The sequence below is a fragment of the Bos grunniens genome, chromosome 1, assembly GCF_055505025.1.
Source record: "Bos grunniens cultivar Pamir isolate PY7600 chromosome 1, Bosgru_T2T1.0, whole genome shotgun sequence".
NCBI classification, from domain to species: Eukaryota; Metazoa; Chordata; class Mammalia; order Artiodactyla; family Bovidae; genus Bos; species Bos grunniens.
Window position 1 is genome coordinate 76,634,989 of NC_141165.1, and position 27,753 is coordinate 76,662,741.

At 41.1% G+C, this 27,753-nt stretch overlaps 3 protein-coding genes across 5 annotated transcripts in view; 2 read left to right on the top strand and 1 right to left on the bottom strand.

Moving 5' to 3' along the window:
- TBCCD1 (TBCC domain containing 1) overlaps positions 1-9,742 on the bottom strand; it is a 26,979-nt gene extending 17,237 nt beyond the window's left edge. The window contains exons 1-2 of one of the 3 annotated variants that reach the window (XM_086398153.1): positions 9,202-9,742; positions 3,078-3,456 (exon numbers count right to left, since the gene is read on the bottom strand). In XM_086398153.1, coding sequence (XP_086254279.1) covers positions 3,078-3,413 — 336 coding nt within the window. In that variant the 5' untranslated portion in view covers positions 3,414-3,456; positions 9,202-9,742. Of the gene's footprint in view, positions 1-3,077; positions 3,457-5,275; positions 6,110-9,201 lie in introns of those variants that run through there. The other 2 variants (XM_086398145.1, XM_086398163.1) reach the window with 2 other exon arrangements.
- On the top strand, positions 5,972-9,846 carry LOC147379695 (uncharacterized). Its single transcript, XM_086398211.1, has 2 exons — positions 5,972-6,334; positions 9,614-9,846. Exons 1-2 carry the CDS (start codon positions 5,972-5,974, stop codon positions 9,758-9,760), a joined length of 510 nt encoding a protein of 169 aa, XP_086254337.1. The 3' UTR covers positions 9,761-9,846.
- DNAJB11 (DnaJ heat shock protein family (Hsp40) member B11) lies at positions 9,836-27,753 on the top strand. The gene is made up of 10 exons (XM_086398178.1): positions 9,836-10,069; positions 13,859-14,015; positions 19,558-19,655; positions 21,969-22,101; positions 23,830-23,972; positions 24,732-24,814; positions 25,673-25,730; positions 26,708-26,819; positions 27,043-27,202; positions 27,659-27,753. The coding sequence occupies exons 1-10, from the start codon at positions 10,002-10,004 to the stop codon at positions 27,721-27,723; spliced, it is 1,077 nt and encodes a 358-aa protein (XP_086254304.1). The 5' UTR covers positions 9,836-10,001; the 3' UTR covers positions 27,724-27,753.

Here is a 27,753-nt window from a genome sequence, read left to right on the forward strand (position 1 = left end):
CCTGGGCAAACTCTGAGAGAGAGCAAAGGAGAGGGAAGCCTGGAGTGCTGAAGTTCATGGGGTTACAAACAGTTGAACATGATTTAGCGACTGAACAACAACTAATTATAATGCCCTTCTCCTCCTGGTTGCTTGCCAAACTTTTTTTCAATTTCCAAAACCTTGTTTAGATATTATTTCATGTGGTAGAGTCTCACTAGGTGCTAATTAAATACCTTTCCCTCCTTGAGCACACAATCAGATGGCATTTCCCAGCCTCCTTTGAAACTGGATATGGCATAACTGGGTTACAATCAATGGAATATGGGTGGATTTACACATAATACTTTCAAGCCTCCCAAAGAATAGACGTGAAGGACTCAGGCCCTAGTGGGCATGGCCGTAGCAAACTGTATTTTATTTGCAATTTTCACTTCCTCATCTTCCAAGGGGCTTACATGGCTCTACCTATGGCCACAGGATTTCCCTACTTCCTATGAGGCAGATTCCCTCCCATCTTAATAATATCAGGCATGGACACATGACAAGGCTTTAGCCAGTGGAACAAAAGTAGCTGCCGTTTATGTCACATCTGAGCAAAAGTTTTAAGAGGTGTCAAAACTTTTCTCCTATTCTTTTGCTCTTCCCTTCTATCATAAGACAGGCATGACCTTCACAGAAGCTGTTCCTTCAGCCTGAGTCCCCAAATGGGCAGAAACAGAGCCAGAGCCTGGAAAAGAGCTTTCACTAAGGTGCAAACTAAAAGTCAAATAAGCAAGAAATAAACTCCAGTTACTGTAAGCCACTGGAATTTCATTTTTGTTTGTTTTTAACTGCAGCAAAGCAGACTAGTACAATAGTGGCTCTAAAAGACAGAAGATGCCTAGATCCCTGAGTCATTGCTTAAACAGCAGCCTAGAGACTCATCCAACCAGACGCCTTATGTTGGACTGCCGCATGAATAAGAAATAAAATGTTATTGCACTAAGCCACTGAAATGCTGGACTCACTTGTTACTGTAATAAGCTTACTCTGATTAATATACTTTCCCTGTGAAATCTTTCCTCATCACCAGAATTAACTATCCTCTTCTCTATTCTGTTTCTGTACTCTATGCATACTTTTCCTGTACGTTCCATTCTATTAAATAGTACTTTTTAAACTGAAGTATAGTTGACTTACAATATTGTGTTAAATTTCATGTGTACAGCAAAGTGATTCGGTTACACACACACACAACACACACAATTTGATTCTTTTCCATTAGTGTATTATGAGATATTGAATATAGTTCCCTACGCCATATAGCAGATCCTTGTTGTTTATCTATTTTATATATGGTAGTGTGCATCTGTTAACCCCATACTCCTAATTTATCTCCCCACTTCACAAGTTTGTTCTCTATGGCTATGAGTCTGTTTCAGTTTTGCAAATAAGTTCATTTGTACTATTTTCTATATCCACATAGAAGTGGTATCATATTTGTTTTTCTCTGTCTTACTTCATTTAGTATGATAATCTCTAGGATCATCCATGTTGTTGCAAATGGCATGATTGCATTCTTTTCTATGATAAGTAATTAACATATGTGTCTTCCTTATCCATTCATCTGTTGACAGACACTTAGGTTGCCTCCAAGTGTTAGCAAATGTAAACATGCTGCCATGAACACTGGGGTACTTGCCGCTTTTCAAATTAGAGTTTTCTTTGGATATAGGTCCAAGAGTGGGATTGCTGGATCATATGGTAGCTTTATTTTTATTTTAAGGAACCTCCATACTGTTTTCCATAGTGGCTGTACCAATTTACATTCCCGTCAACAGTTTGCAAGGTAGTCTTTTCTCCACACCCTCCCCAGCATTTGTTATTTGTAGATTTTTTGATGATAGCCATTCTGAATGGTGTGAGGTAATACCTCAGAGTGGTTTTTATTAAACAATTTTTATTAGAGTATAGTTGATTTGGGCTTCGCTAGTGGCTCAGATGGAAAAGAACCTGCCTGCAATGCTGGAGACCCAGATTTGATGCCTATGTTGGGAAGATCCCCTGGAGAAGGGAATGGCAACCCACTCCAGTATTCTTGCCTGGAGAATCCCATGCACAGAGGAGCCTGGTGGGCTACAGCCGATGGGGTCACAAAGAGTTGGACATGACTGAGTGACTAATACAATAACAGTTGATTTACAAGGTCTGTTAGTTTGAGGTGCACAGCAAAGTGAATCAGTTACACATATATCCACTCTTTTTTAGATTCTTTTCCCATATAGGTCATTTCAGAGTACTGAGTAGAATTCAATGTGGTTTTTGATTTGTACTTCTCTAATAATTAACATCGTTGGTCATCTGCATGTCTTCTTTGAAGAAATGTTTATTAAATAGCACCTTTTACACATACCAGCTTCCCCTACTAGTCTATGAGCTCCATGAAGGCAGAGCTGCTAGTCTAATTATCTTTGACTCCCAGCACACAGCAAATGCACACTTAAAAGCAGGCAGGTGCTCTTACCGTAACAGTCAACAGATCGTAAGCACTCACACACCTCAATACTAGTTTTAATGTCAATGAAAATATTTCCCTCTTCCAATTACAGGGTTTCTATATCATTATCACTTTGAAAGTAGATGAGTATGGATTGCTTGTAAGGACTAATTCACTAAATACTGCCAAACTGGAAATGCTAAAACTTAAATGGTGCTTTGGGATCACATGGTCATTAAAATCTAAACATGTATAATATCATATATGAAACGAATCGCCAGTCCAGATTCAATGCACGATACTGGATGCTTGGGGCTGGTGCACTGGGACAACCCAGAGGGATGGTACAGGGAGGGAGAAGGGAGGGGGGTTCAGGATGGGGAACACGTGTATACCTGTGGCGGATTCATGTTGATGTATGGCAAAACCTATACAATATTGTAAAGTAATTAACCTCCAATTAAAATAAATATATTAAAAAAATAAATACAAAAAAATAAAGTTGACCATCATTAAAATATTAATAAAATCTAAAACTTGCACACTCTACAGCTAGTACAAAAATTTTAAATAGTTTATTTCCCAAAGTAACTAAACACACACACATATAAATTGATACCTGATTTCTTTGCTTTTCGACTTCATCCTCAGACATGCAGTTGGACAGAATCTCAGACCATTCCAGGCGCTCCTCTGGTGTCTTCATTGCAAGACTATCAAACATTTCAAAGTAAAGCCATGCCAGATCCTTAGCCAACTGCAGCTTCCCACATGCAATGTGCCTCCATGTAGACCAAGACAGGCGTGGGTAACCTCCCTCTATGGTTCGTGTTCGCACGTACGTGGATATCTTCCTGAGATAGTGAAGACTGAACTTGGACGGAGGGGGAATCTGCAAGGCACCCACTATGAAGGGTTCTGCTTTCACCCAGAGGAGAACTCCGGACTGATCCATATTATCTCTAAGGACATCTGCGTGAAAAGGCTTCTTTGCATACCTAGGAAACAAAGTTTCTTTACAAACTAATTTGAAACAAAACTCATTTACACATTTTCTTGTAAGGTGACCTTTCCCTTAACTGTTTTTAAACGTACTGCTGCTGCTGCTGCTAAGTCACTTCAGTCGTGTCCGACTCTGTGCGACCCCATAGACGGCAGCCCACCAGGCTCCCCCGTCCCTGGGATTCTCCAGACAAGAACACTGAGTGGGTTGCCATTTCCTTCTCCAATGCATGAAAGTGAAAAATGAAAGTGAAGTCGCTCAGTAGTGTCCAACTCTTAGCGACCCCATGGACTGCGGCCCACCAGGCTCCTCCGTTCATGGGATTTTCCAGGCAAGAGTGCTGGAGTGGGGTGCCATTGCCTTCTCCGTTTACATGTGCTAGTTTCCTGTACTAGATTCAGTTTAAAAAGTGAATCCAGTTCATCAAACAAAAACAAAATAGATCTTTTGGTCAGATCTCATCATAATCTATTTGAGCAAGAAAAAAATGTGATAAAACCATCTGACTTGTTGAAAGTGGTTGTTCTAGGAAGTGTATAAATGCATGAGGTATGAGATAGATGCCTGCTCAGGGTAAAGAAAAGAAGAAATGGAAAAAAAGAGCCATCCTATCACCAGAAATCTTGCTCTACCCTGAGGGCAAACACTAATCAAAATAAGGGGAATAAAATTTCAAAGTCCAATCACTTACATATAGAGGATGAGATTGATTAAAGATTTGGATGTGTTAGTTGCCCATATGAGTGCAACATCAAGCACTAGCAGAGGTGGCAGACAAGAACGCCCATGTAAACACAAACCGAAAAAACTGATCAAGGAAATTAAAGCATCTTTATTTTCTGTAACAGTGAACCTGCTCTGGCATATTCTATTGTCCTTAGTTCAGGAGCAATATTTTTAGATTTTGTTTGTTCATTGCTTGTTGTTAACAACAATATACCATTTTAATGCAATATTTATTAAATATCTAAAAATGGAAGGGGAGGAAAGTATCCACAGGCCTACCACCAAAGGGAAACTGGTTAATATTTTACTGTACTTCCTTTTCTACACAGGTTTTTGAATGTTCATAGTTGTGATAATACTGTATATTCTGCATTGTATAGTACAATTCTGTATTATTTTAAAAGCTGAAAAAAGATACTCCAGTTTATTCATCTGTTCTATTTTCAGACACCTTGTAAATTTATATTTTTTCACAAAAACAAGACAGACAAAATAGTGATCATTGTTGAAGCTGGATGATGGGCACGTGGGGGTTCACTTACCTATTCTACTTTTATATATGTGAAATTTTTCCACAATAAAAAGTTTAATGTTTTCACTTTTATAAATAATGCTGTAATTACCACCTTTCTGCATATATTCCGGCTTGTGATTAATTCCCAGAGAAAATTTTCAAATGTGCATTTGTGAAATGAAGTAATTGACATTTCACAAGTTCCCGCCATACATCCACTGCTTTCCAAAATGATTATATAAAATTTTCCATCAGTTGACCAACCAATGGTTTTCATTGAGCACGCCTCAGCATTAACTTCACTTTAAAAACCTTCATTTTATGACTGGATGAAAAAAAGTTTTACTGCTATTTTTGTTTGGCACTTGATTCTAAGAAAGCTGTGCTTCTTTGGGGAATTCTCTGTTCAAAAAATAACGGACATAAATTACGTGCTTATTATGTGCTAGGCAGCATTCTAAGTATTTCATGCTTTTCACCTTCTTTCATCCTTACAATCACCTAGAGATACATATATTATCCCCATTTTCAGATGAGAAAACTGGGGCTTAGAAAAGTTAAGTGAGTTACTTACCTAGAGTCACATACTTGAGTTGGCAGAGAAACCTGGATTAGAATTCAAGTCAATCTGACTTCAGAACTGAGCTACTTACACACATATATATTAATACTTTAGGAACCCAGTTTTAGGAGAATCTGGAAAGTGGGAGTGAGTCTAGAAGAGAATTACCAGAATGAGTGGTCTTAAATGGAGGGCCACGTAAGGGCCAAGTGAAGAATCATGGAAGCATGAACCTCAGAAAGGGTGTGAAAGGGTGGATGACAGCTATCTTCGAATTTTCTGAGTAAAATCAGACGATGCAGGTTCTGTGAGGAAGATCTTGGTCCGCTCCAGTATAGTCCACCTGTCTCTAAAGCGAGCAATCAAAAGCCCACTGGAGACGAACCCTCTATTCTAACCACGAAACTCGGGACGGCTAAATTCATAAACATAAACGAAAGCTCCTTTCCACTTCAAAAGCTTCCCTGGGATCCTGGTTTTTTAGGAGGGGAGACCAGCGTGAGGCCCAAGGCCGTCCTCCCGAGGCTTCGCCGCCACCTCATCCGCGGTCCGGGGTAGGACGCGGTCCAGGTTAGGAGGCGGGATGTGCAGCCCGAGAGCGCCCAGATCAGACTTCGGGAACAGAGAAGCCCCAGCTAACAGGGTCTGTAGAGGACCCAAGACCTGGCGAGCGCAAAGGCTGCCTTCCCAGCCGGAGCCCGAAGCAAGATGGTCCCTCTCCTCCCTCCCTGGCGCGGGCCCGCGAGCGGTTACCTGCAAAGGCAACGGGCCGTTCCACCGGACCTCTCTGGGTGCGGCCGTGCCTTGCGCGCCAGACCGGCCCAGCTCTCGTCGCCCACCTTCTGCGCAAGCGCGAGGCCTCGCACCACCGAGACCCGGCGCACGACATTGCTAGAGCGGACCAGTACTTCTTATTCGATCTGCGAAACACTTGGCTGGCGCCAAGAGTCCTTGATGCTGGAACCTGGAACCAGACCTGGCTGCTTTCTGGAGTCGCGCTTTTCTACTCAGGGTAGTAGGAAGTTTTCTATTGCTCCACAGAGCTGTGGTCAGCAACTAGCTGCTGGTAAGGTCAGCACGCTTTCATCAGTAATAATAATGAAAGTGACAGTTTACTTTTATAGAATACTATGAACTCGGCACTGATTAAAGCACCTTAACTTATCTCAGTCTTCCTAAGAGCACTCTAAGTACACTTGTTTTACAGATGAAGAAACTAGGGCTTAGAGAGGTGAAAGTAACACAGCGACCGAGCAAAGATACAAACCCAGGCTATCTGAAGCAAGAGCGACCAGGGTGAGCTCCTTAACTGTTAGCTTTTCCTCCATGTTACTGCCTTTAAGAAGTTTTTTTGGATTTCACCTAGTATAAGAACATCACTTCTTTCTCTAAACTTTCATTTTATGATTTTTGGCCATTTTCTGCTTTCTTAGTTCGTTTATGGCCTCTAGGTGTGGGAGATACAAAGGTAAATAAGACCATAAAATGCAATTTAGCTCCTCTTGCATGTGGCCTCTCTCCCTTAGTAGGCATCTTCCTGAAAGCAGTAACCTGGTCTCCCTCTTAGCTCTGCACTGTGTCTGGCACAATGTTAGCCACTTGAATTACAGTAGTGAACAAAACATAAAGCCCTTGCTTTCTTGGAGTGTATATTTTGATAGGGAGAACAAATAATACATTAGGAAAAAATATAATAATTTCATATGTAAGTGCTACGAAATTTGGGGAAAGGGGTGTATGCCAAATCTGAGCTGAGGCCCGAAGAATAAGAAGCCAGCACATGAAGATCACAGTGGAAGCGACTTTTACGCCATGGCAGACTCTGTGCTAAGCTGCTGCCTTAAACAGCTGTTAAGAGAACAGTCCAGATTCATGCTCTCATGAAACTGGCATTCCAGTATGTGTGACTGTTGGGGCAGGGATGAAAATAATAAAATAAAACAGGGCAGTGTAAGAACAGAGATTCAATAGTTGCTAATTTTGGTTGCTCGGTCAAGGAAGTCTTCTATAAAGTGGTGAATTTAAGCTGTTATCTGAGTTTAAAAAGGAGTCACCCCTGTTAGGATCTGAGGGAAGAGTGTTTCAGGCAGAAACCAAGTTGAATAAAGGCCCTAACCAGGAATGAGCTTGATGTAGTCAAAAAAGATAAAGGAAACTGTTTTGCTGGAAAACGTGGTAAGGAGTATACTAGGTGAAGGTACAGATCATATATATTTTTTGTTTTTTCCCAGCTTTATTGAAAAATAATGTTTCTTACTGGCCACATGTGGCTATAGAGCACTTGAAACTTGGCTAGTGGCACACTGGAATGATGCTGAGAGTCAGGGCACATTCATTAATACATGCCTCCCCATGTCCTGCTTCCTAATTCTGACTTCTGCCTGCTGCCTGCCGTGATCACTTGATCACCAAAGCTGCATTGCCAATCATGGTTCAAATATTTATCTGTGAGGTTTGCTTTTTCTATTTAAGTTCCCATAAATTTTTATTTCATTATATTTATTCTGCAGATGATCATGGCAGTCTATATTCTAGACTGAGAGATTTTATTTTTGATTATCATCTTAATCTGACTTTATACACATTCCTTATTTTTTGAGATGTAACAGTACAAACTTTTAGGATTGTAAAGGAAGAGACTCTCGCCTTTGGGATGTTACTAGATTTTAGAACTAAGATATTTTCTAGGATTAACATTATTCTGAAAATTTGGGTGACTGCTTCACTTTCTTTCTGTCACCCATTCTCTTCCTGAGGATGAGATAGTTGGATGGTATCATCAATTGAATGGACATGAGTTTGAGCAAACTACTGGAGATAGTGAAGGACAGGAAAGCCTGGTCTGCTGCTGTCCATGGGGTTGCAAAGAGTCAGATACAGACATGACTGAGCAACTGAACAAATCTATTTCTTTATATTATCAATGTTTTAACATTGACTCAGCTAGGCCAGTATTCCTCTTTAAACTTTTTAGGCACTAGTTACCCATTTAGAGAATAATTAGACAGATGGTTTATTTAAAGTTGTATATTTGTCTTTTGCTGCCTATTAATATTTTTAATGTGTATGATACCCAAGTGATATATATAATTGATATATTTTAAATCTCTTTAGACGTTTCTTATGGGGCTTCCCTGGTGACTCAGTGGTAAAGAATCCACCTGCCAATGCAGGAGACATGGGTTTTAATCTCTGGGTCAGGAAGATCCCCTGGAGAAGGAAATAGCAACCCACTCCAGTATTCTTGCCTGGAGAATCCCATGGACAGAGGAGCCTGGCAGGCTACAGTCCATGGGGTGACAAAGAGTTGGACACGACTTAGTGGCTAAACAATGAAACATTATTATATTATCTAACAGCTAGTATAAAGGCTGGGGATCTTATTGTAAGTGCAATGGAAAGTCATTCGAGGCTTTTAAGCAGAGAAATTATATGATCTGACATGTGTGTAAAAAATCATGGCAGGGAAAAGGGTCGGGGTGAGAAAGAGATCCTAAGATATTAGGAGTGGAGGCAGGGAGACCAGTTAGGAAGCCCTTGCCTGGTGGGAGATGATGTGATTTGGCCAAGAGGTGATGGAGATATATAATAGTGGACAGATTCAAGAAATGGTTTAAAGGTAAAGATTCGGATAGGGGACACAGGAGAGAAATCAAGGAAGATACCTGAAGCTTTGCAGTGAACAACTAGGTGGTGATTTACTGAAATGAGCAAAGGGGCGGGTGGAAGGGGTCAGAGGGTCGTTTCTTTCTTTTTTTTTTTTTTTGGTTCTCTTAAGTGTAATAATATTTATTATTCTTTGCGTGCTTACTATGTGCCAGACGCTGCGCTAGACGGCTTACAGATTAAAATTTCACAATACTATCAGTAAATGCTGTGCCTCAGTTTTGTAGAAAAGAAGCTTAGACTCAGATTAGGGACAAGGCGCATGTTCTCACCGCTAGAAGTGGTGGAAGCTGAATTCGAACCTGAGTCTGTCTGCTTCCACGGACATCAGGCCTCTTCTTTGCGAAACCAAGACAGTTTTCTCGTGAGTTTTGTTAGGAGAAGGCAAAACATGACCTAAGCGTCGCGTCCGTTGTACCGTTGACTTTCAGTCATTGTCCCCGCCCATCTCGCTCGCGTACCTCCTCCCGGGCGTCCAGCGCCTAGCTCTATATGAATGAAATTCCTGGACTTGTAACCGAGATAAAACCTCCCTCCTGCAATTGGCCAGTGCTGGAGGAAGAGCCTTGTGATTGGTAGAGAGTCCAAGGAGGCGGGCGGAGGGAAACTTCTGGTACCGTGGACGCCGGCTCTAGGAACACATCCTACATCACCAATCTTTACGTAATTTTCTCCGACTGGCAGGTGCCTGGGCCGGACGGATTCCTGCGGCGGCGCGATTGTCTGACGTTTCCCCTTCTAATTGGCCGGGAGCTGCGGCTGAAGTTCCGAAGCCTAACTGGCCGCCCTTGCCGCTTCGGAGGTGAAGTGTACTGCACTGATTGGCTGTGAGGCGCCGGCCGCGTGTGATGTCCGGAGCAGCGATTGGCTCTGGCCCGCTAGGGGCTTCTCTCGCCGGGACTCGGGACTCCCGGGAAGTGACTGGTAGAGGAGGGGGCAAGCTAGCTGTCGGTCCTAACTAAGTCGGAGACCTGGGCGTAAGGCGGTCTCTCAGGGCTGGGTGGGCTGGCGAACCGACGCGGCGGCGGGGGCTGTGAGGAGTGCGGGGGGCCGGGGCCGGCACAGAGGGACTATGGCCCCGCAGAACCTGGGCACCTTCTGCCTGTTGCTGCTGTACCTCATCGGGACCGTGATCGCCGGGTGAGGAATTGAAATCTGCGGGCACGGGCCATTAAGTCAGTCTTGGCTGGGAAGGAGGCTGGGGAGAGAAGGGGACATTGTCCGACGAGGGGAGTGGAAAGGGGCGTTGCTGTGGTGAGGCGGTGGAGAGGAGTGGGTAGTGTGGGCCAGGCTAGTGGGATGGAGAGGAGGACAGTGGGTGACCCGGGTGATAGGGGCTTAGACCCAGAAGCCCTAGAGCTAGATTTGCCCAGAGAAGCGAGGGTTGGATGCAGTGCCAAACGCAACGTGGGATGGGGGTCTGCTGAGTTGGAGAAGGGGGACGATACAGTGTTAAGTCTACAACGAGCCGTTGGGCTGACATTAAAGTGGGTGGGTTGTGATGCCAGGCAAAGTGAAGAAGTGGGGAGAATAGGTAGGGTAGCCATGCCGGGACTGAAAGAAATTGGATTGAGGGAGCAAGGCAGACCCTTTGAAGAGCCCTTGTACCTTTCAGCTTTGTGAGATACTGAGCCTAAGCTGTTATCATGCCTCACTGTCTCTCCAGGGAGCATTCTTAGGGAGCTGAGTAGTATTACAAGCACAAGGGAGAAACATTTTACCAATAGACAGTAGACTGGAATTCTAGCCCCACTCAACTTATGAATTATGTGACTTTGAAAGAAAACCTTAATTCCCATCTTTGACATGAGGATGATAATGTGCCACCTGTTTGAAGGAAGCAGGACCTCCTGGACTCTAGACATTCTCCAGCCTTTAAGATCCACTATCCTGTAGGCCCGGTGCCCACTGAATTTGATATGCCAGGCTCATATTTAGAATGTGGAAAATAGTAAATCCTTCAGTTCGGTTCAGTTCAGTCGCTCAGTCGTGTCCGACTCTTTGCGACCCCATGAATCACAGCACGCCAGGCCTCCCTGTCCATCACCAACTCCCAGAGTTCACTCAGACTCATGTCCATCGAGTCAGTGATGCCATCCATCCATCTCATCCTCTGTCATCCCCTTCTCCTCCTGCCCCCAATCCCTCCCAGCATCAGGGTCTTTTCCAATGAGTCAACTCTTTGCATGAGGTGGCCAAAGTACTGGAGTTTCAGCTTTAGCATCATTCCTTCCAAAGAAATCCCAGGGCTGATCTCCTTCAGAATGGACTGGTTGGATCTCTTTGCAGTTAGCTTCTGACAAGTTTGTAGGTTACTCTGAAAGGAGAAAGCACTACCTAGAAGAACTTGACACTTTAAGTGCTTGTTATTCGCTTAAAAGTTTTTTTTACCCCTGTGTGCATATATGCTTAAACTTTGTTGGGTTTTTGTTTTTTTTTCTTGTGAAACATCTTATATTTCTAAAATAAAAATCTTCTTCTCCTGGGTAAAACTTTATTGTATTTTTAACATGTTTTTGTTAGCACTTTTTGCACTTAAAGCAATGTGTACCTTAAATTGTTGGAACAAGATGTCAGTATAAATCCTGTTAATACTCTTAACTATAAAGTTAGTGAAAAAGTGAAAGTGCTAATCACTCAGTTCTGTCCAACTCTTTGGAACCCCATGGTTCCTAGAAACCCACCAGGCTTCTGTGTCCTTGGAATTCTCCAGGCAAGAATATTGAAGTGGGTTGCCATTTCCTTCTCCAGGAGATCTTCCCGACCCAGCAATCAAACCTAGGTCCCTTGCACTGCAAGCAGATTCTTTACCATCTGAGCCACCAGGGAAGCCCAACTATAAACTTAAGTATTTCATAAAGGAGTCTCTTGGGAACTGTAATGTTGATACTGAGCTGTGCCAACCATCTCCCTGTGTTTTTCTCGGCTATTTCTTAACCATTTTTATATTAAGTATATCCTAAGTAAGCCTCATTTTTTATATAGTTAGCTCTTTTGTTGTTAACATTAGTGAACCTTTATCTAGTTTTGTCTCAAGAGATGCCAGCTTTTGTATATTTGGGGGGAGGGGGATAAAGCACCTAAATAATCCTCATGGAATAATCTTCATCCCCTTATCAGTGATAATTTTAAAAACTTACACATAAAATGTTTATATGATTTCCCTAAAGTGTGACTTAGAGCTTATTAAATCATTTTTTTTAAAGTTCTCTGGTATATTGCATGGATCTTGGTACCCCAATGCATTTTTCCCCCACTACATTTTAAAATTATCATCACTTCTACATTATCTCCACTGTGAATAACTTTCCCATCCCTTGGTTGAGAGAGTGTATTTTCAGAATAATTTCTGCTGGCTAAAGGGATAGACTTTTGAGAGCATACTTATTTAGTCATTTCATTCAATGAATATTTATTGGTGTCTTCTATGGACTGGATATGGTCCGTGCCCTCAAAGTTTATTAGTCTGATTCTGTCTTCCCATTGGCCTTTCCTGCAAAGATTCGCTCTCCAGTTAATTTAGTTCTAGCATAGTTCCTGGCAAGGAGGTCAGTGGCTCTGCACTTTGTCTCCTAACTTATGCCATGTGCATATTTGCAGCTGCTGAGACTTATAGGCACCAGCATATGGGTTCCAGCAGCTGGCTGTGATTAAGACTTGACCTAGACAAACTGGAATAACTCCTAGTAATGGAAACAGTGAGAGACTTTATTTTTTGGGGCTCCAAAATCACTGCAGATGGTGACTGCAGCCATGAAATTAAAAGATGCTTGCTCCTTGGAAGAAAAGCTATGAGCAACCTAGACAGCATATTAAAAAGCAGAAACATTACTTTGCCAACAGAGGTCCATTTAGTCAAGGCTATGGTTTTTCCAGTAGTCATATATGGATGTGAGAGTTGGACTAAGTGCCAAAGAATTGATGCTTTTGAACTGTGGTGTTGGAGAAGATCCTTGAGAGTCCCTTAGACAGCAAGGAGATCCAACCAGTCCATCCTAAAGGAAATCAGTCCTGAATATTCATTGGCAGGACTGATGCTGAAGCTGAAATTCCAATACTTTGGCCACCTGATGTGAAGAACTGACTGATTGGAAAAGACCCTGATGCTGGGAAAGATTGAAGGCAGGAGGAGAAGTGGATGACAGAGGATGAGATAGATGGATGGCATCACTAACTCGATGGACATGAGTTTGAGCAAGCTCCAGGAGTTGGTGATGGACAGGGAGGCCTGGCGTGCTGCAGCCATGGAGTCGCAAAGAGTCGGACACGACTGAGTGACTGAACTGACTGAATGACTGCAAAATTGATATTTTCTCTTTTTCGGCGCAAAAATCCACAACTCATACATTCAAATGAATGTTATTCTCTTTTCAGACTTCTCTTGTTTGGGCTTTGACTTAACTTCTGTGTTAACCTCTGAAGTTAATTTCAGTCACTTCATCTTTAACATTCCAAGAGTGCTACTGTTGGTCAGAACGTTTATGTGATACAATCTTTTGGGTAAAGAAAATCATCCTTTGAGGTTATTTGATCTTTGGAAGCAGTCATTTGAAGTCAGTAATAGAGGATGACAAAGAGACTCAATTTGATTATAGAGTTCTTGCTTGGAAATAATGTGTGACCATAAAATAAGAAAATGATTTTCTTGACTAAAACTAGTAGGAGAAGAATGTCACAGATACTTTGAATAATCCTAGCATTGTTCAAAAAGTACATAGCCTCTCATTATGATTGCTTCAATGTATGAAACTCATTACAAATTCTGGTGTGTTTTTTTTTAGTTATTCTTTCTGTGTGTCACACATGTACCTTCATTTTCCTACCTCTTTGCTCAGACACAAACCTAAATGTAAAGGAAAAAAATTCACTTTTAAAAATGTAATGTATAACCTTTTAATGAAGTATCTTCTCCCTCTCCTGCATCCCCAGGCGAGACTTCTATAAGATCTTGGGAGTGCCTCGCAGTGCCTCTATAAAGGATATTAAAAAGGCCTACAGGAAACTAGCCCTGCAGCTTCATCCTGACCGGAATCCTGATGATCCACGAGCACAGGAGAAATTCCAGGATCTGGGTGCTGCTTATGAGGTGAGTCAGGAAGAAGGTAAAGTATAAATAAAACCTGCAGATACAGAAAAGACTGTGTAACGCAGAGTAACACTCCCATTTTTCAGGTCACTTTTTAAAAGAAATAGACAACAGATAAAAGTAGTACTCAATGCTATATTGTACATGTATTTTAGAAGGTACTACACTTCCTGCCCTTTTCATATCAGCATTTGTTTCATTAAGGAGAGTAGTGTTAACAAAGATGAATGAAAGCAGATAGAATTGGTAGATTAATTAGTAGATTGATCTTCGGTCGGTGTGTTTGGAAGTTGGAGCCAGAAGCAGAAACAAAATCTAAATGAGGATTGCAAATCCACCTGCCTATATGGACCAGGCAGATAATATGCATGGCAGGTATAAGATAAAACAGGAGAGTGGATATTCTGCCTCCATTTTAGCAATCAACAGGGAATGAAGAGGACTGTGACAAACTGAAGACTTGACTCATTTCAAGGGAGCAGCTGGTATTCAACCCCAACCAGTTTTTGCCATATATAGAAGTAAGCACTGTGTTGCCAGATCATTTAATTTTTCTAGAGGAGTGGAATTCCTGATTTTTTTGGTAAATTTTCCTGGTTATAACATGTTGGGAAGTAATTCAATTTAAAATTTTCTTTTATGTGCAGATCAAAGAAAACATAGCTATAGTTTGAATTTGCAACCTCTAATCTAGAGGTTAAAACACTTTGATGTGTATCATTTCATTTAATCTTCATTAGGACAACATGAAATATAGTAGAGCTGGGCATATTCTTATTCCCATTTTCTTTCTTTCTTTTTCATTTTTAACAACACAGAGGAATATTTACTGAATCCTTAATCACCTTTTTTGCTATTTGAAAAACCATTTCACACAGAACCATTTTACAGAACACAATGGTGAAAAAATTTTTACAAATAAGCAACTGATAATCTTTCATGTGTATTAATTTAAGAGTTAGCTGCTTTGCATGTGTTGCAATTCACCTTTCTCCTAGAAATAGGATAAGAGATCTGTGGTTATATTTTTTTTCAGCTTTGTTGAGATATAATTGATAAATGAAATTGTAAGATATTTAAAGTGTGCCTTGTGGTGATTTGATATGTGTATACATTGTGAAAGGATTTTGCTCAATCCATCACATCATGTATTTCTTTTTATAGTGAGGACATTTAAGTTCTGCTTTCTTCACAACTTGCAGCTATACAATACAGTGTTATCAATTCTAGTCACCATTTATTCCCATTTCCTAAAAGGGCACAGAAAAAAATAATTTGACTCCAGTAGTCAGGGAGCTACAGCTTCTGAATTCAGAATAAATCCCTGTATAGTGAGAAGATTGGAAACAAGTCTGAAAAATATTTTAGTGGGAAAAAACCACAAAGACGGGATTCCAAGGCCTCCTGGGTTAAAGAAGTGAATGAAGTAAAAGTGATTTATATGCTCATGAAACTTAAAACTAATGGGGTTTCCCTTTCTTCTCTCAACACCTATAGGACCAAAATTCTTAACCTTAGGCTCACAAATAAACTTGAGAGGGTTGGTGGACCCTCTTAAATTACTGTATGTAACATTTTGTTTCTTGTTAATATGGATTCCATGTTTTGCACTTTATTTACCATGAATACTCCCATTGCTTGCTAGAAACCCAATAATAAAAAATATTTTCTGGGAGAACTGTTGCTAAGAATTTTCCGTTCTCTTTATAGATTCTGCATGTTGTTTCACCATGACCTAGGCAGGCTATACATGCATCATTCAATGAGATTGCAATTTAACTCAGAACCTTTCTAGTCCCCAGTTCAAATTTTCTTTCTTCTTTGCGTCTTTCACTTGATTGCCTATCTTTGGCCCTTGGATAAATTAGTGTCCACAAATCAAAATCTCACTAAAGTTGAAGGGTCTATTGTGAATACATCTGTCTTCTCTACTGAGCTGAGATTACTGCAGGCATTTTAATTAGTTGAGACTGGTTGATTGGCCAGTCAACTAAGAAATTCCTTTCTTTCTCTTAAAAAAAAAAGTTTCCAAGACTGGAATAAAACTGCATTCTTTAGATAGAAGAGAAGTGAGGAGTAAGTGAATGATAATAGATAACTTTGAGGGTAGTTTTGGATGAGTTATTACAGAAGCCTCCTATGTCCAAAAAGAAGCTGACTTAAAAATAGTCTTTGTTTGGAGGGGTTTGAAATGGAATTTCTTACGGATCCAATCTGGAATTCATTTCTTTGCCAAGACAAGAACAGAGAAGTGGACTTGAAAGTGAAAATATTGAAAATCCTGATCACATAATAATGAGGTTTTTTTTGTTTGTTTTTTTAAGTTAACTCTGCCCATTTCTATTTCCCCAAAGTAGCTTTTTTTTTTTTTTTTAAGGATATTTATCAAACCCTTTATTTTTCACCTGCTCTATCATAGTGGCTTTAGTTGAGTACTCTAGTCATTTCTAGTCTAACTCATTTCTCTTTGATTTTAAGAATGCTCACTTTCTTATACACTGACTTCTTATCCTTCTGAATGTATCTTAAATGTTAATAGATTTTTTTACTGTGGTTCCTTACACATCATTCAGGCCCTGAGCCAAAAATGTGTCCTATTTACATATGCCAATCAGATCTTCCCTTTCTTTTGCTGAGTCAACAAGCCCCATATACTTCCAACCTTTTTTTTTCCTGAGCCAACACAAGCATGAGTTTCAAAGAACTTTTTCCTTCAGTCTGCTATCTAAATAGAAATGTAAGAATACCAAAGAACATAAAGTTGTTTAATTTTCAAAGTTATGTTGTTGTTTAGTTGCTAAGTTCTGTCAGTCTCTTTGCGATGCCATGGGACTGTAGCCCTCCAGGCTCCTCTGTCCATGGAATTCTCCAGACAGGAATTCTGGAGAGGGTTGCCATTTCCTTCTCCAGGGAGTCTTCCCAATCCAGGGATCAAACCCGCATCTCCTGCTTAGCAGGCAGATTCTTTACCACTGAGCTACCAGGGAAGCCCCTTCAAAGTGCATATATTTCAGAATGCTGTCAATAAATGGGAGGCTTTTTTTGGAAGGCAAATTTTGAATAACACTGAAGTTTATTTTGTTTTACATTCTTTATTCTAGATATGAAATGGTCCCATGAGAAAGCATATACTTATGACTGAGCATCTAGTTTTGTAAAACCATTAAAACTTTCAGTCAGTTCAGTTCAGTTCAGTCGCTCAGTCGTGTCCAACTCTTTGTGACCCCATGAATCGCAGCATGCCAGGCCTCCCTGTCCATCACCAACTCACAGAGTTCACTGAGACTCACGTCCATCAAGTCAGTGATACCATCCATCTATCTCATCCTCTGTCGTCCCCTTCTCCTCCTGCCCCCAGTCCCTCCCAGCATCAGGGTCTTTTCCAATGAGTCAACTCTTTGCATGAGGTGGCCAATGTACTGGAGTTTCAGCTTTAGCATCATTCCTTCCAAAGAAATCCCAGGGCCGATCTCCTTCAGAATGGACTGGTTGATCTCCTTGCAGTCCAAGGGACTCTGAAGAGTCTTCTCCAACACCACAGTTCAAAAGCATCAATTCTTCGGGGCTCAGCTTTCTTCACAGTCCAACTCTCACATCCATACATGACTACTGGAAAAACCATAGCCTTGACTAGACAGACCTTTGTTGGCAAAGTAATGTCTCTGCTTTTGAATATGCTATCTAGGTTGGTCATAACTTTCTTTCCAAGGAGTAAGCGTCTTTTAATTTCATGGCTGCAATCACCATCTGCAGTGATTTTGGAGCCCAAAAAAATAAAGTCTGACACTGTTTCCACTGTTTCCCCATCTATTTCCCATGAAGTGATGGGACCAGATGCCATGATCTTCGTTTTCTGAATGTTGAGCTTTAAGCCAACTTTTTCACTTTCCTCTTTCACTTTCATCAAGAGGCTTTTTAGTTCCTCTTCACTTTCTGCCAGAAGGGTGGTGTCATCTGCATATCTGAGGTTATTGATATTTCTCCCAGCAATCTTGATTCCAGCTTGTGCTTCCTCCAGCCCAGCATTTCTCATGATGTATTCTGCATATAAGTTAAATAAGCAGGGTGACAATACACAGCCTTGACGTACTCCTTTTCCTATTTGGAACCAGTCTGTTGTTCCATGTCCAGTTCTAACTGTTGTTTCCTGACCTGCATATAAGTTTCTCAAGAGGCAGGTCAGGTGGTCTGGTATTCCCATCTCTTTCAGAATTTTCCACAGTTTATTGTGATCCACACAGTCAAAGGTTTTGGCATAGTCAATAAAGCAGAGATAGGTATTTTTCTGGAACTCTCTTGCTTTTTCGATAATCCAATGGATGTTGGCAATTTGATCTCTGGTTCCTCTGCCTTTTCTAAAACCAGCTTGAACATCTGGAAGTTCACGGTTCAGGTATTGCTGAAGCCTGGCTTGGAGAATTTTGAGCATTACTTTACTAGCGTGTGAGATGAGTGCAACTGTGTGGTAGTTTGAGCATTCTTTGGCATTGCCTTTCTTTGGGATTGGAATGAAAACTGACCTTTTCCAGTTCTGTGGCCATTGCTGAGTTTTCCAAATTTGCTGGCATATTGAGTGCAGCACTTTCAGAGCATCATCTTTCAGGATTTGAAATAGCTCAACTGGAATTCCATCACCTCCACTAGCTTTGTTCATAGTGATGCTATCTAAGGCCCACTTGACTTCACATTCCAGGATGTCTGGCTCTAGGTCAGTGACCACACCATCGTGATTATCTTGGTCGTGAAGATCTTTTATTAAAACTTTAGAAAGTCTTTTTTCAAGTTGTGAAATTGAGCTTGAGCATCCTTCGTAGAGCAGTGTCCCTTTTCACTCTTTGCAATTCAGACTCAGGGCGTTATGAGCTCTATGTGCCAGACAGCACTCTTCCACAAATGGATTTCTGCATATACCAAAAGAAGGAAAGGGGAGTATGAAAATATCGCAGTGGAGACCTTTCTGGAGACCTTTCATTTGATTCCCTCGACTCTCCAATCTCTTAATTTGTGTGGGGTAGTGTCGGGTAGAGCTTATGGTATAGATACATGAGGCTGAGCAAAGTTGAAGGCTGTCCTTATTTACTGCTTCTGTGACTAATGACAGTCTTGTCTGTCATGTCCCGGGTTTATAGTTTAGAGAGATAATATAGCATAGTGGTTAGCAGCCTAAGTGTGGGAGTCAAACTACATGGGAAGGGAACCTGAGGAATTCATCTCACTCTTTCCTGTTACTGCCCTCACATTCATAGCCATGTCGCTAATCTTGTTAGTGCTAATCTGCATGATGTTTATGCAGCTAGGTGAGTTCTGATCAATTTAAATTAAAAACATGAGTTGAGCATTGTGAAAAGTTACAAAATGAACGCTGATCAAAGAATTTACTAACTCTTAAACATGCCTTAATACCGTACATAATAAAAACCACAATCCACTAAAATTTTACACACAGTATCAGAGTTTAAAAATTTTAAAACATAAATGTGAATGCACCTTACCAAACCATTACCAATTCATAATCGTTTCCTCCACTGGCTTTTGCCCCCAGGTTCTATCGGATAGTGAGAAACGGAAACAGTATGATACATATGGTGAAGAGGGCTTGAAAGATGGGCATCAGAGCTCCCATGGAGACATTTTTTCACAGTAAGTAATTTATCCATCTGCAAGGTATTAGTGTCTGAGAGTGGATCACTTAGTGATTATTAAAGAATTATCCTTGCTCCCTTGTTCAGAATCTTTTGATGAAGAGTATAACTCAACTGATCCTTGACCAGAAGGTCATTCATCATCCTTTGTATGGGAATATACTTCTCTATTTTCACAAAGCTCAAGCAAAGACAGGTAGTACTTACAGGGATGTCCTCCTAGCCAACCATATCAGTTGAATCAATCCCGACTCTGTTGAGGGTGATGTATGTTGGAAAGCAGTTCCATTTGTCTCCTCGCTGTCTTCAAATCTGCAAACCACTTACTGAGCAAGGTGATTCTTGTAAGAGAGAGAAATTCCTGCCGCTATACCCAAAGCTGCCTCTTCATCCTGGCAGCAAGAAAGGGATGATTGTGATCATCAGCATTGGTGGAAGGAGTCAGGGCAGAGACTGTCCGTCTCTTGCTGCTCCCAGCTTTCTGAGGAGGCTGAGTGGCTGGATGATAAACACCTTACCTTCCCACTCTTTGAGGCCCACTTTATTGAACATTTGAATTTTCATGTGCTCTGATGATGCATAAACAGGAGGTCCTGATTGGGGGTTTTGAGTCAAATTATAAATAAAAAGATATTTGAATATGCGTTTCTGTGGGGAGGATGCAGTGCTTTCTTCAGATTCTTAAAGAGTTTTGTGAACTCAAAAAAAGTAAGAATCACAGTTGCTATGTTTAGTGTTTGGGGGTGATGGTAGATTTTTAGGACCTGTGAAGATGTGTGAGTAATACGGTTAGGAAATCCTCCTCTTCCGCAGGATTGATTTGGCTGCTTTAGCCTACCAGGGAAGTGTTCTGTTCGAACCTCTTGGCAGTTAGAAGTGATAGCCAGAGATGCCAGAAAGAGAAAAGGCTCTGCCCATGCCCCTCCTGCACCAAAATCCTCCCCCTCTGCTTTTATTCAAGATTCAGGGAGTCTATTCACCGAGACTGGGGGTTTTTTTGTCTTTTTTTTTTTCTGGAGGGAGGGGTTGAGGGGTTGTATAGTTGTCATCACTATGCTGACATCTGAGACTTCTTAACCAAAATTTAAGATTATGATTAGAACTCCTATGAAGTTAAAGGTCATTGTTTATATTAACCTTAAAGTGATGCTTTAAATATTTAAAGTGATGCTTCTGTTATTTAACACAAGTTAATTTTGATCATATGAGACCAGAACTTCCTTTTCTGTCAGATCCAGAGTTTTTTACTGAGGCTGATGCTTTTTTAGTTTAATTATATATCCAAGATTTTTGTACAAAGCAGTAGCTTCTTTCACCAAAGTTAGTATCTAAAAAGCATATAAAGGTGAACACTACAAGAGTCCAAAATTACTACTGGGTTCAGCAATACATGGGCTTATATATACTATACCCTTTCTCAATATCTCCATTATATTCTGATATTTGTCAGTATTAAAGAGATTTTTTTTCATTGATTAAGAATTCATTGGCATACTTTATACACTGTACTGTATGTCTTCAGTTCAGTTCAGTCGCTCAGTCGTGTCCAACTCTTTGCGACCCCATGAATCACAGCACGCCAGGCCTCCCTGTCCATCACCAACTCCCGGAGTTCACTCAGACTCACGTCCATCGAGTCAGTGATGCTATCCAACCATCTCATCCTCTGTCGTCCCCTTCTCCTCCTGCCCCCAAGCCCTCCCAGCATCAGAGTCTTTTCCAATGAGTCAACTCTTCTCATGAGATGGCCAAAGTACTGGAGTTTCAGCTTTAGCATCATTCCTTCCAAAGAAATCCCAGGACTGATCTCCTTTAGAATGGACTGGTTGGATCTTCTTGCAGTCCAAGGGACTCTCAAGAGTCTTCTCCAACACCACAGTTCAAAAGCATCAATTCTTCGGCACTCAGCTTTCTTCACAGTCCAACTCTCACATCCATACATGACCACTGGAAAAATCATAGCCTTGACTAGATGGACCTTTGTTGGCAAAGTAATGTCTCTGCTTTTGAATATGCTATCTAGATTGGTCATAACTTTCTTTCCAAGGAGTAAGCGTCTTTTAATTTCATGGCTGCAATCTAGACAATATTAAAAAGTTTTTTTGTGTTGGGGCAATATATATGTGCTGTATATTTATACTATAAATACTATATAAGTTATAGATGATGTTATTACTTCAGTGTATGTATTAAAAATGTCTTTCAGTTTTGCTCATTGGTAGGTCACAGTATTTTATCAGTGTGAAGAAAACTAAAATTGTAAGAGGTGAATTCTGATTTCTTTTCCTGATGATTTTACACTTACCAACAGCTTCTTTGGAGATTTTGGTTTCATGTTTGGAGGAACCCCTCGTCAGCAAGACAGAAATATTCCAAGAGGAAGTGATATTATTGTAGATCTAGAAGTCACTTTGGAAGAAGTGTATGCAGGAAATTTTGTAGAAGTAAGTCCAAATTATTCAGCTCTTCATATTCTCTAGAATGTGTTCTTATGACTAAAACTAAGAGGTTTTTGGGTACCTTCTCTGTCTTTTAGGAAGGGGGCAGTGCATAGAATTGAATTAATCATAATCCTTGGTTCATGATACGCTGTAATTGTTATGAACTCATCTCTCAGCCCCAGAACTTAGTAAAACAATAAACCATGACTTATATCTACCTACATGCTACTTCCCTATTCCATCCCCCACCTCCCTTCCAAGGTGACTACGTCGTATCCTGAGTTTCGTCTCTGTTGCCACTCTTTGTTTATTTGTTCTATTATATGTGTATGTATACCTGAATAGTATTTCGTTCACTCACATTGTTTCTGGCTTTCTGAAAACATCATCAGACTGTACATTATCTTGTGAGACTGCCCTTTTTTTTACTTACTCTTAATATTGTCAGGATTCACCCATGTTGTTGCTTACAGCTATAATTCTACTGAATAGAATTTCACTGCGACCACATTGGATCAATAAGCATGTAGGTTGTTTCCAGTTTTTTTCCAATTCCAAACAGCGCTTTTAGGAAGCCTTATACCTATGTTCAAGTACAGAGAATAATTTCCCATGTTCCCTTGCAGGCCTGTTGTCTGTAGTCATTGGCTATACATAAACTACACATCACTTTCTTGTAGTTAGCATGCTCCTAAACAAATTCCTTGTTAATCTAATTATTGTAAAGAATATATGTATGTGACCTTGCTATTTAAATGCCCCCACGGTCGATTCTTTTTAAGAAAAATAATTACTCTAAAACAGCATAGTGGTTAGAAGTACAGACTTTGGAGCTAGCCTGCCTGATTTAGAGTCCTGGCTCTGCCGTACATTGGTTGTGTGACCTTGGTCATATTACTGAGCCTTGCTGTACTCTCATTCCATTCTCTGTAAAATGGAGACGATAGCGGCATCTATGTCATAAAGAGTTCGTAAATATATGTGATTAGGGCCTTGCTTGGCACACAGTAAGTGCAATAACTGTTAGCTCTAATTACTTTTATTGTTTATTCTGTTGAACTGGGCTTCATACATTCGTAGGCTTTGAGGGATTTTTCTCCAAGCATTTGCCTCATTCAGCGGCATAGACATGTGTTTCTTCATATATTTTAGTTTCCTTTGATTTGGAGGGATCAGAATGTTCGATTGCAGTCAGCTACAAGGAGATGCTCATTGTGTCTCTTCTTACAGGCTGAGTATCTAGACTGAGGCAGCATTGGAAAACACTGCCAGATTGAGTTGCCTGAAACAAGGAAGTGTTTTCATGAGGTTAATCATGGCTAATCTTGGAGTGGTAGCCACATGCCAGCTTTTGAAGGCTGTGGTTGTTCTTCAGGGCTCCTGCTTTACACAGCTCAGATTTCTCAAGAAATAGTAATTCTGTGGACTATGTTAACTCAGTAGTATTTCTTTGTGGCTTAGAGAAAGTGATCCTATACATACTATCTTCTAGTTCTCTTCTTTCTTACCCTCCTCTCTCTTGTCCAGCTTTAGAATTTGAGTCCGTTAAAGATCCATTTACTACAGTCCTGTGTGGGGGCTGACTTGTAACTCCTCCAGGACTTCTCTCAGCTGTGGGTCTCTCTGAAGGATGGCTTGGGAGAGAAGGGAAGGTTCCAGCCCAGATCCAGTGAGGAAACTGAAATCTGGGGGATGCAAAAGAGAAGCTTATGCTGTGTGTGCACTTCCTAGGTGGTTAGAAACAAACCCGTGGCGAGGCAGGCCCCTGGCAAACGGAAGTGCAACTGCAGGCAGGAGATGCGGACCACCCAGCTGGGCCCCGGGCGCTTCCAGATGACCCAGGAGGTGGTCTGCGACGAGTGCCCGAATGTCAAGTGAGTAGAAGCACCTTGTTCGCTCTGCCAAGGGACACTTTAATCATCTCATTGGTCTAATAAAATGCCAATGGTCCATACCTAGATTTTTTTCCTTCCCTCTCTTCCTCATGTCCTGCCAGAGGACAGAGGAAAGAAATTAACATTTTTGTTTCTTCTTAAAGTATCTCTTCTGAATATCTTCTTTTATGTCTATAAACTAATCAGCTTTATTTCTGAATATTCTTAAGGCTGTTGGTATTCCATTTTTTTCTACTTGGAATATTTAGAGCAATCTTACATGTCCAGCTAAATTTCAGATTAGAGACATACTGTTTGCTGATTATATTATGAACACAACTATATAATTGAACCTTCAGTTGTATATATTAAATCTAGCTATTTGTGGGATCAGGGGAAAAAATCAAATAGGATAAACTCACCTGTTAGATTTTCTGATAAACATGACACTGTCCTTTCAGGTGGACATTTATGTAAGTGTAAGTGGTTTTCTCTGCTACTGATCCTCGTGTTAAAGCAGCCAGCCCACTGTAGGCCCTTTTGGAACCAGTGGTTGTGTGATTACTTGATATATAGAAGCTTTGCCCTGGCATTTGGCAGGTGGAAGGTGTAAGTGGATATCAAGTGGCTTTGTCATCTAGAGATACAGGCTAGTCTTCCAAGAAAAAGTAGATTGAGTAGATAAAACTTGAATTATCTGTGTCTGGGATTTGGTTTATATTTTCATTTGTTTTTCCTTTTAAATTCTCTTTGTCTCAGACTAGTGAATGAAGAACGAACACTGGAGGTAGAAATTGAACCTGGGGTGAGAGACGGCATGGAGTACCCCTTCATTGGAGAAGGTGAAATATTGACATTGATGTTTTATTACCGTAACTTTCTGCTCTCTGATTGCTTATGAATACCTCCCACCTCACCCCACACTTCATGGCCACATAGTAAATGCATGCATCATTTCCAACACACTTCCATCGTTTTTTAGGACACAGGAAGCCTTTTGTGACCATCTTTAAGCTCTAGCATTACTGTTTATCCTCTGAATACAGTGGCCAAAAGTTACTGTCCAGTAGCCTAAATTGGGCTTCCCAGGTGGCACTAGTGATAAAGAACCTGCTTGCCAGTGCAGGGGGCATAAGAAACGTGGGTTTGATCCCTAGATCAGGAAGATCCCCTGGAGGAACGCATAGCAACCCACTTCAGTATTCTTGCCTAGAGAATCCCATGGACAGAGGAGCCTGGAGGACTATGGTCCATGGGGTTGCAAAGAATCAGACACGACTGAGCGACTTAGCATGCACACACAGCCTGAATTATATCAAAGTTTAAGATGTTCAGAACTTAATGGAGTAATTTGAACTCTGCAATAAAAGAAGAGATGTAACTCTAATTGGCATTAATAAGATGCTCTCAGACCTCATTTTGGGGTTAAATTTAAAACTCTAGAAGAAAAAATAGCTTTATAAGGTTCAGAAATCAGTGAATCATTCTTTGTTTAGGAAATAGGTCAACTTATTTACTTCTGTGCCTGAGGCACAGGTGAGCCTCACTAATCTGAAATTTGATATAACCAGGTAGAGAGACTGCGCTCACAGATAGGCTTAATGGTCAAAGCCCAAGTTAGTGGCTTTAAAAACTTTTTTCAGTTACCAAACAGATTTGCAGTGTTCCGCTTACAATGTGTGGTAATCTCTTCTGAGTAGGTGAGCCTCACGTGGATGGAGAGCCAGGAGACCTGCGGTTCCGAATCAAAGTTGTCAAGTAAGTCATCTCAGTTTGGAAGCCTTCTTTGGGTTGGAGCCTCTTACTGAGTCTAAATATTTATTTACTCAGGACTTAAGATTCTGAAAGATGTTGGGAGGAGAGCATTGACAAGACAAGTAAGGAGCTGTGAAAGAGAAGCAGACAAGGAGGTCAGAGATATTAACTGAGGAAATGCGCCCTATGCAATAATGGGAGACTTTTCCATAGAAACGACCTACTGTGACGTCATCTGCAGCTGCTGGGCAGCTTCCCTGGTTGCCTCTCTTCAACATGCAGTGCCCCTTACATAAGAATTTTGCCTGGAACTCAGGCTTTCTTGTTTACCATCTTGGAGACCAGTGATGCCTCTACTTCTAAGGATTCATTGAAACAGGATTCCCACCCAAATATGGAGAAATGGGCCCCCAGTGCCAAAGACTTTTATCTCTCTCATAGCACTCCTTAATCTCAGTGATCTTTCCCCAGTGTTCTTCATCTGCCTTGTCTTTCTGATCACTTCCCGGGAAACTGGGATATGTTCTGTTCCATGAATAAACCTAGTCCCTTCTCAAGTCCATATCTGCCAGAATTCCCTCTTGTCCTGTCCCCAGCCTCCCATGCACCCTCCTTATCTATAGCTTCAGAGCTGACTGGGCCTTATAAACCCAGCTCTGGGATTCCCGCCGATCTCTGATGCCCTTCTCCCCCAATTCCACGGCCAGAAGTTGTCCTTCTCTTTTTTCCATAATCTGATTACTTGTATTTTAATTATATGCTTTTGCTGTTGCTGATCATAAGCTCCTGAAGATGAGGGTTTAATAAATCCTACTAACTTTATAGTCTCTATTAATACTGTACACAAAGGAGTGTCTTAAGAGATGCTTATTGTTTGAAAGAGTGGTATCCATCCTTTTCCATGACTTGTCTAAAACCTTTTTGAACTCTCCCAAAAAAAGGCTTTGAAAGTTACTGATGTTTACCTTGTTATCTTCCAGGCACTCAATATTTGAAAGGCGAGGAGATGACTTATACACAAATGTGACAATCTCCCTCGTAGAGTCCCTGGTGGGCTTTGATATGGACATTACTCACTTGGATGGTCACAAGGTAAGCAAACTAGTTCTTTTAAAAGTCTGTCCTTTTAAAGCCTTCTTGTGGCTGATGTTGAGGTTACTTCAGTCCTTTGCAGCCACGGAGACATGTTTTGCTCGCCCCTTCATCCTGATGCTCTGCTGAGCTGTGACATGAGCTCTGGGTATCAGTGCTCACCAGAAGCTGTGTTGTGCTCCGAGAGTACAGTCCTTCTCTAGCATCCCCTTTTGCTTTTCAGGTACATATTTCCCGCGATAAGATCACCAGACCCGGAGCCAAGCTGTGGAAGAAAGGGGAAGGGCTCCCCAACTTTGACAACAACAACATCAAGGGCTCTTTAATAATCACTTTCGATGTGGATTTTCCAAAAGAACAGTTGTCAGAGGAAGCAAGAGAAGGTGAGGGTATAATGTTTACTGTTCAGGGAAAGATGAGATCTGCTTTAGAAGGATCAGAGGCTTGGAGGGTGAAGGCTACAATGGTTGCTTGAGAAGAGGGCCCAGGTGGTGGGTTGTAAGTAAAAAGGAAAAGGTAAAGGAAAGAGGTCAAAAGTGGAAAGAGGACAAAGAAGAAGGGATGGAAGACAGCTGAAGAACTTTCTGTCCATTCCAGTTGCCTCTTCTCATGGGATTTTGTGCGATGTGTGTGTTGTGTGTCTGCCTGAGACACAAAGACAAGGGCTCACCTTGGACGTGCGTGTATGGGTATCCACATGTGATGAAGTTGGACAAGGGTAGTTACTTGTTTAATTCCGATCCATGCTTGTCCTAGGGCCTTTTGTGGAGCCTCTCTGTGAAACATGCTCTTTAAGCTGCATTTTTGTTAATGGAGTCATTTGTTCATTCTTTCCCCAGGTATCAAACAGCTACTGAAACAAGGATCAGTGCAGAAGGTTTACAATGGACTGCAAGGATATTAAGAATGAATAAAATTGGACTTTGTTTTAAAA

Excerpts from the sequence above, each read along its gene's own strand:
- LOC147379695 (XM_086398211.1), top strand. The coding sequence starts at position 5,972 with ATGGTCCCTCTCCTCCCTCCCTGGCGCGGGCCCGCGAGCGGTTACCTG. Across the intron at positions 6,335-9,613 it reads AGCAACTAGCTGCTGGTAAG|GTGCCTGGGCCGGACGGATT; the intron begins GTCAGCACGCTT and ends TCCGACTGGCAG.
- DNAJB11 (XM_086398178.1), top strand. The coding sequence starts at position 10,002 with ATGGCCCCGCAGAACCTGGGCACCTTCTGCCTGTTGCTGCTGTACCTC. Across the intron at positions 26,820-27,042 it reads CTCACTTGGATGGTCACAAG|GTACATATTTCCCGCGATAA; the intron begins GTAAGCAAACTA and ends TTTGCTTTTCAG. Across the intron at positions 27,203-27,658 it reads GTCAGAGGAAGCAAGAGAAG|GTATCAAACAGCTACTGAAA; the intron begins GTGAGGGTATAA and ends TTCTTTCCCCAG.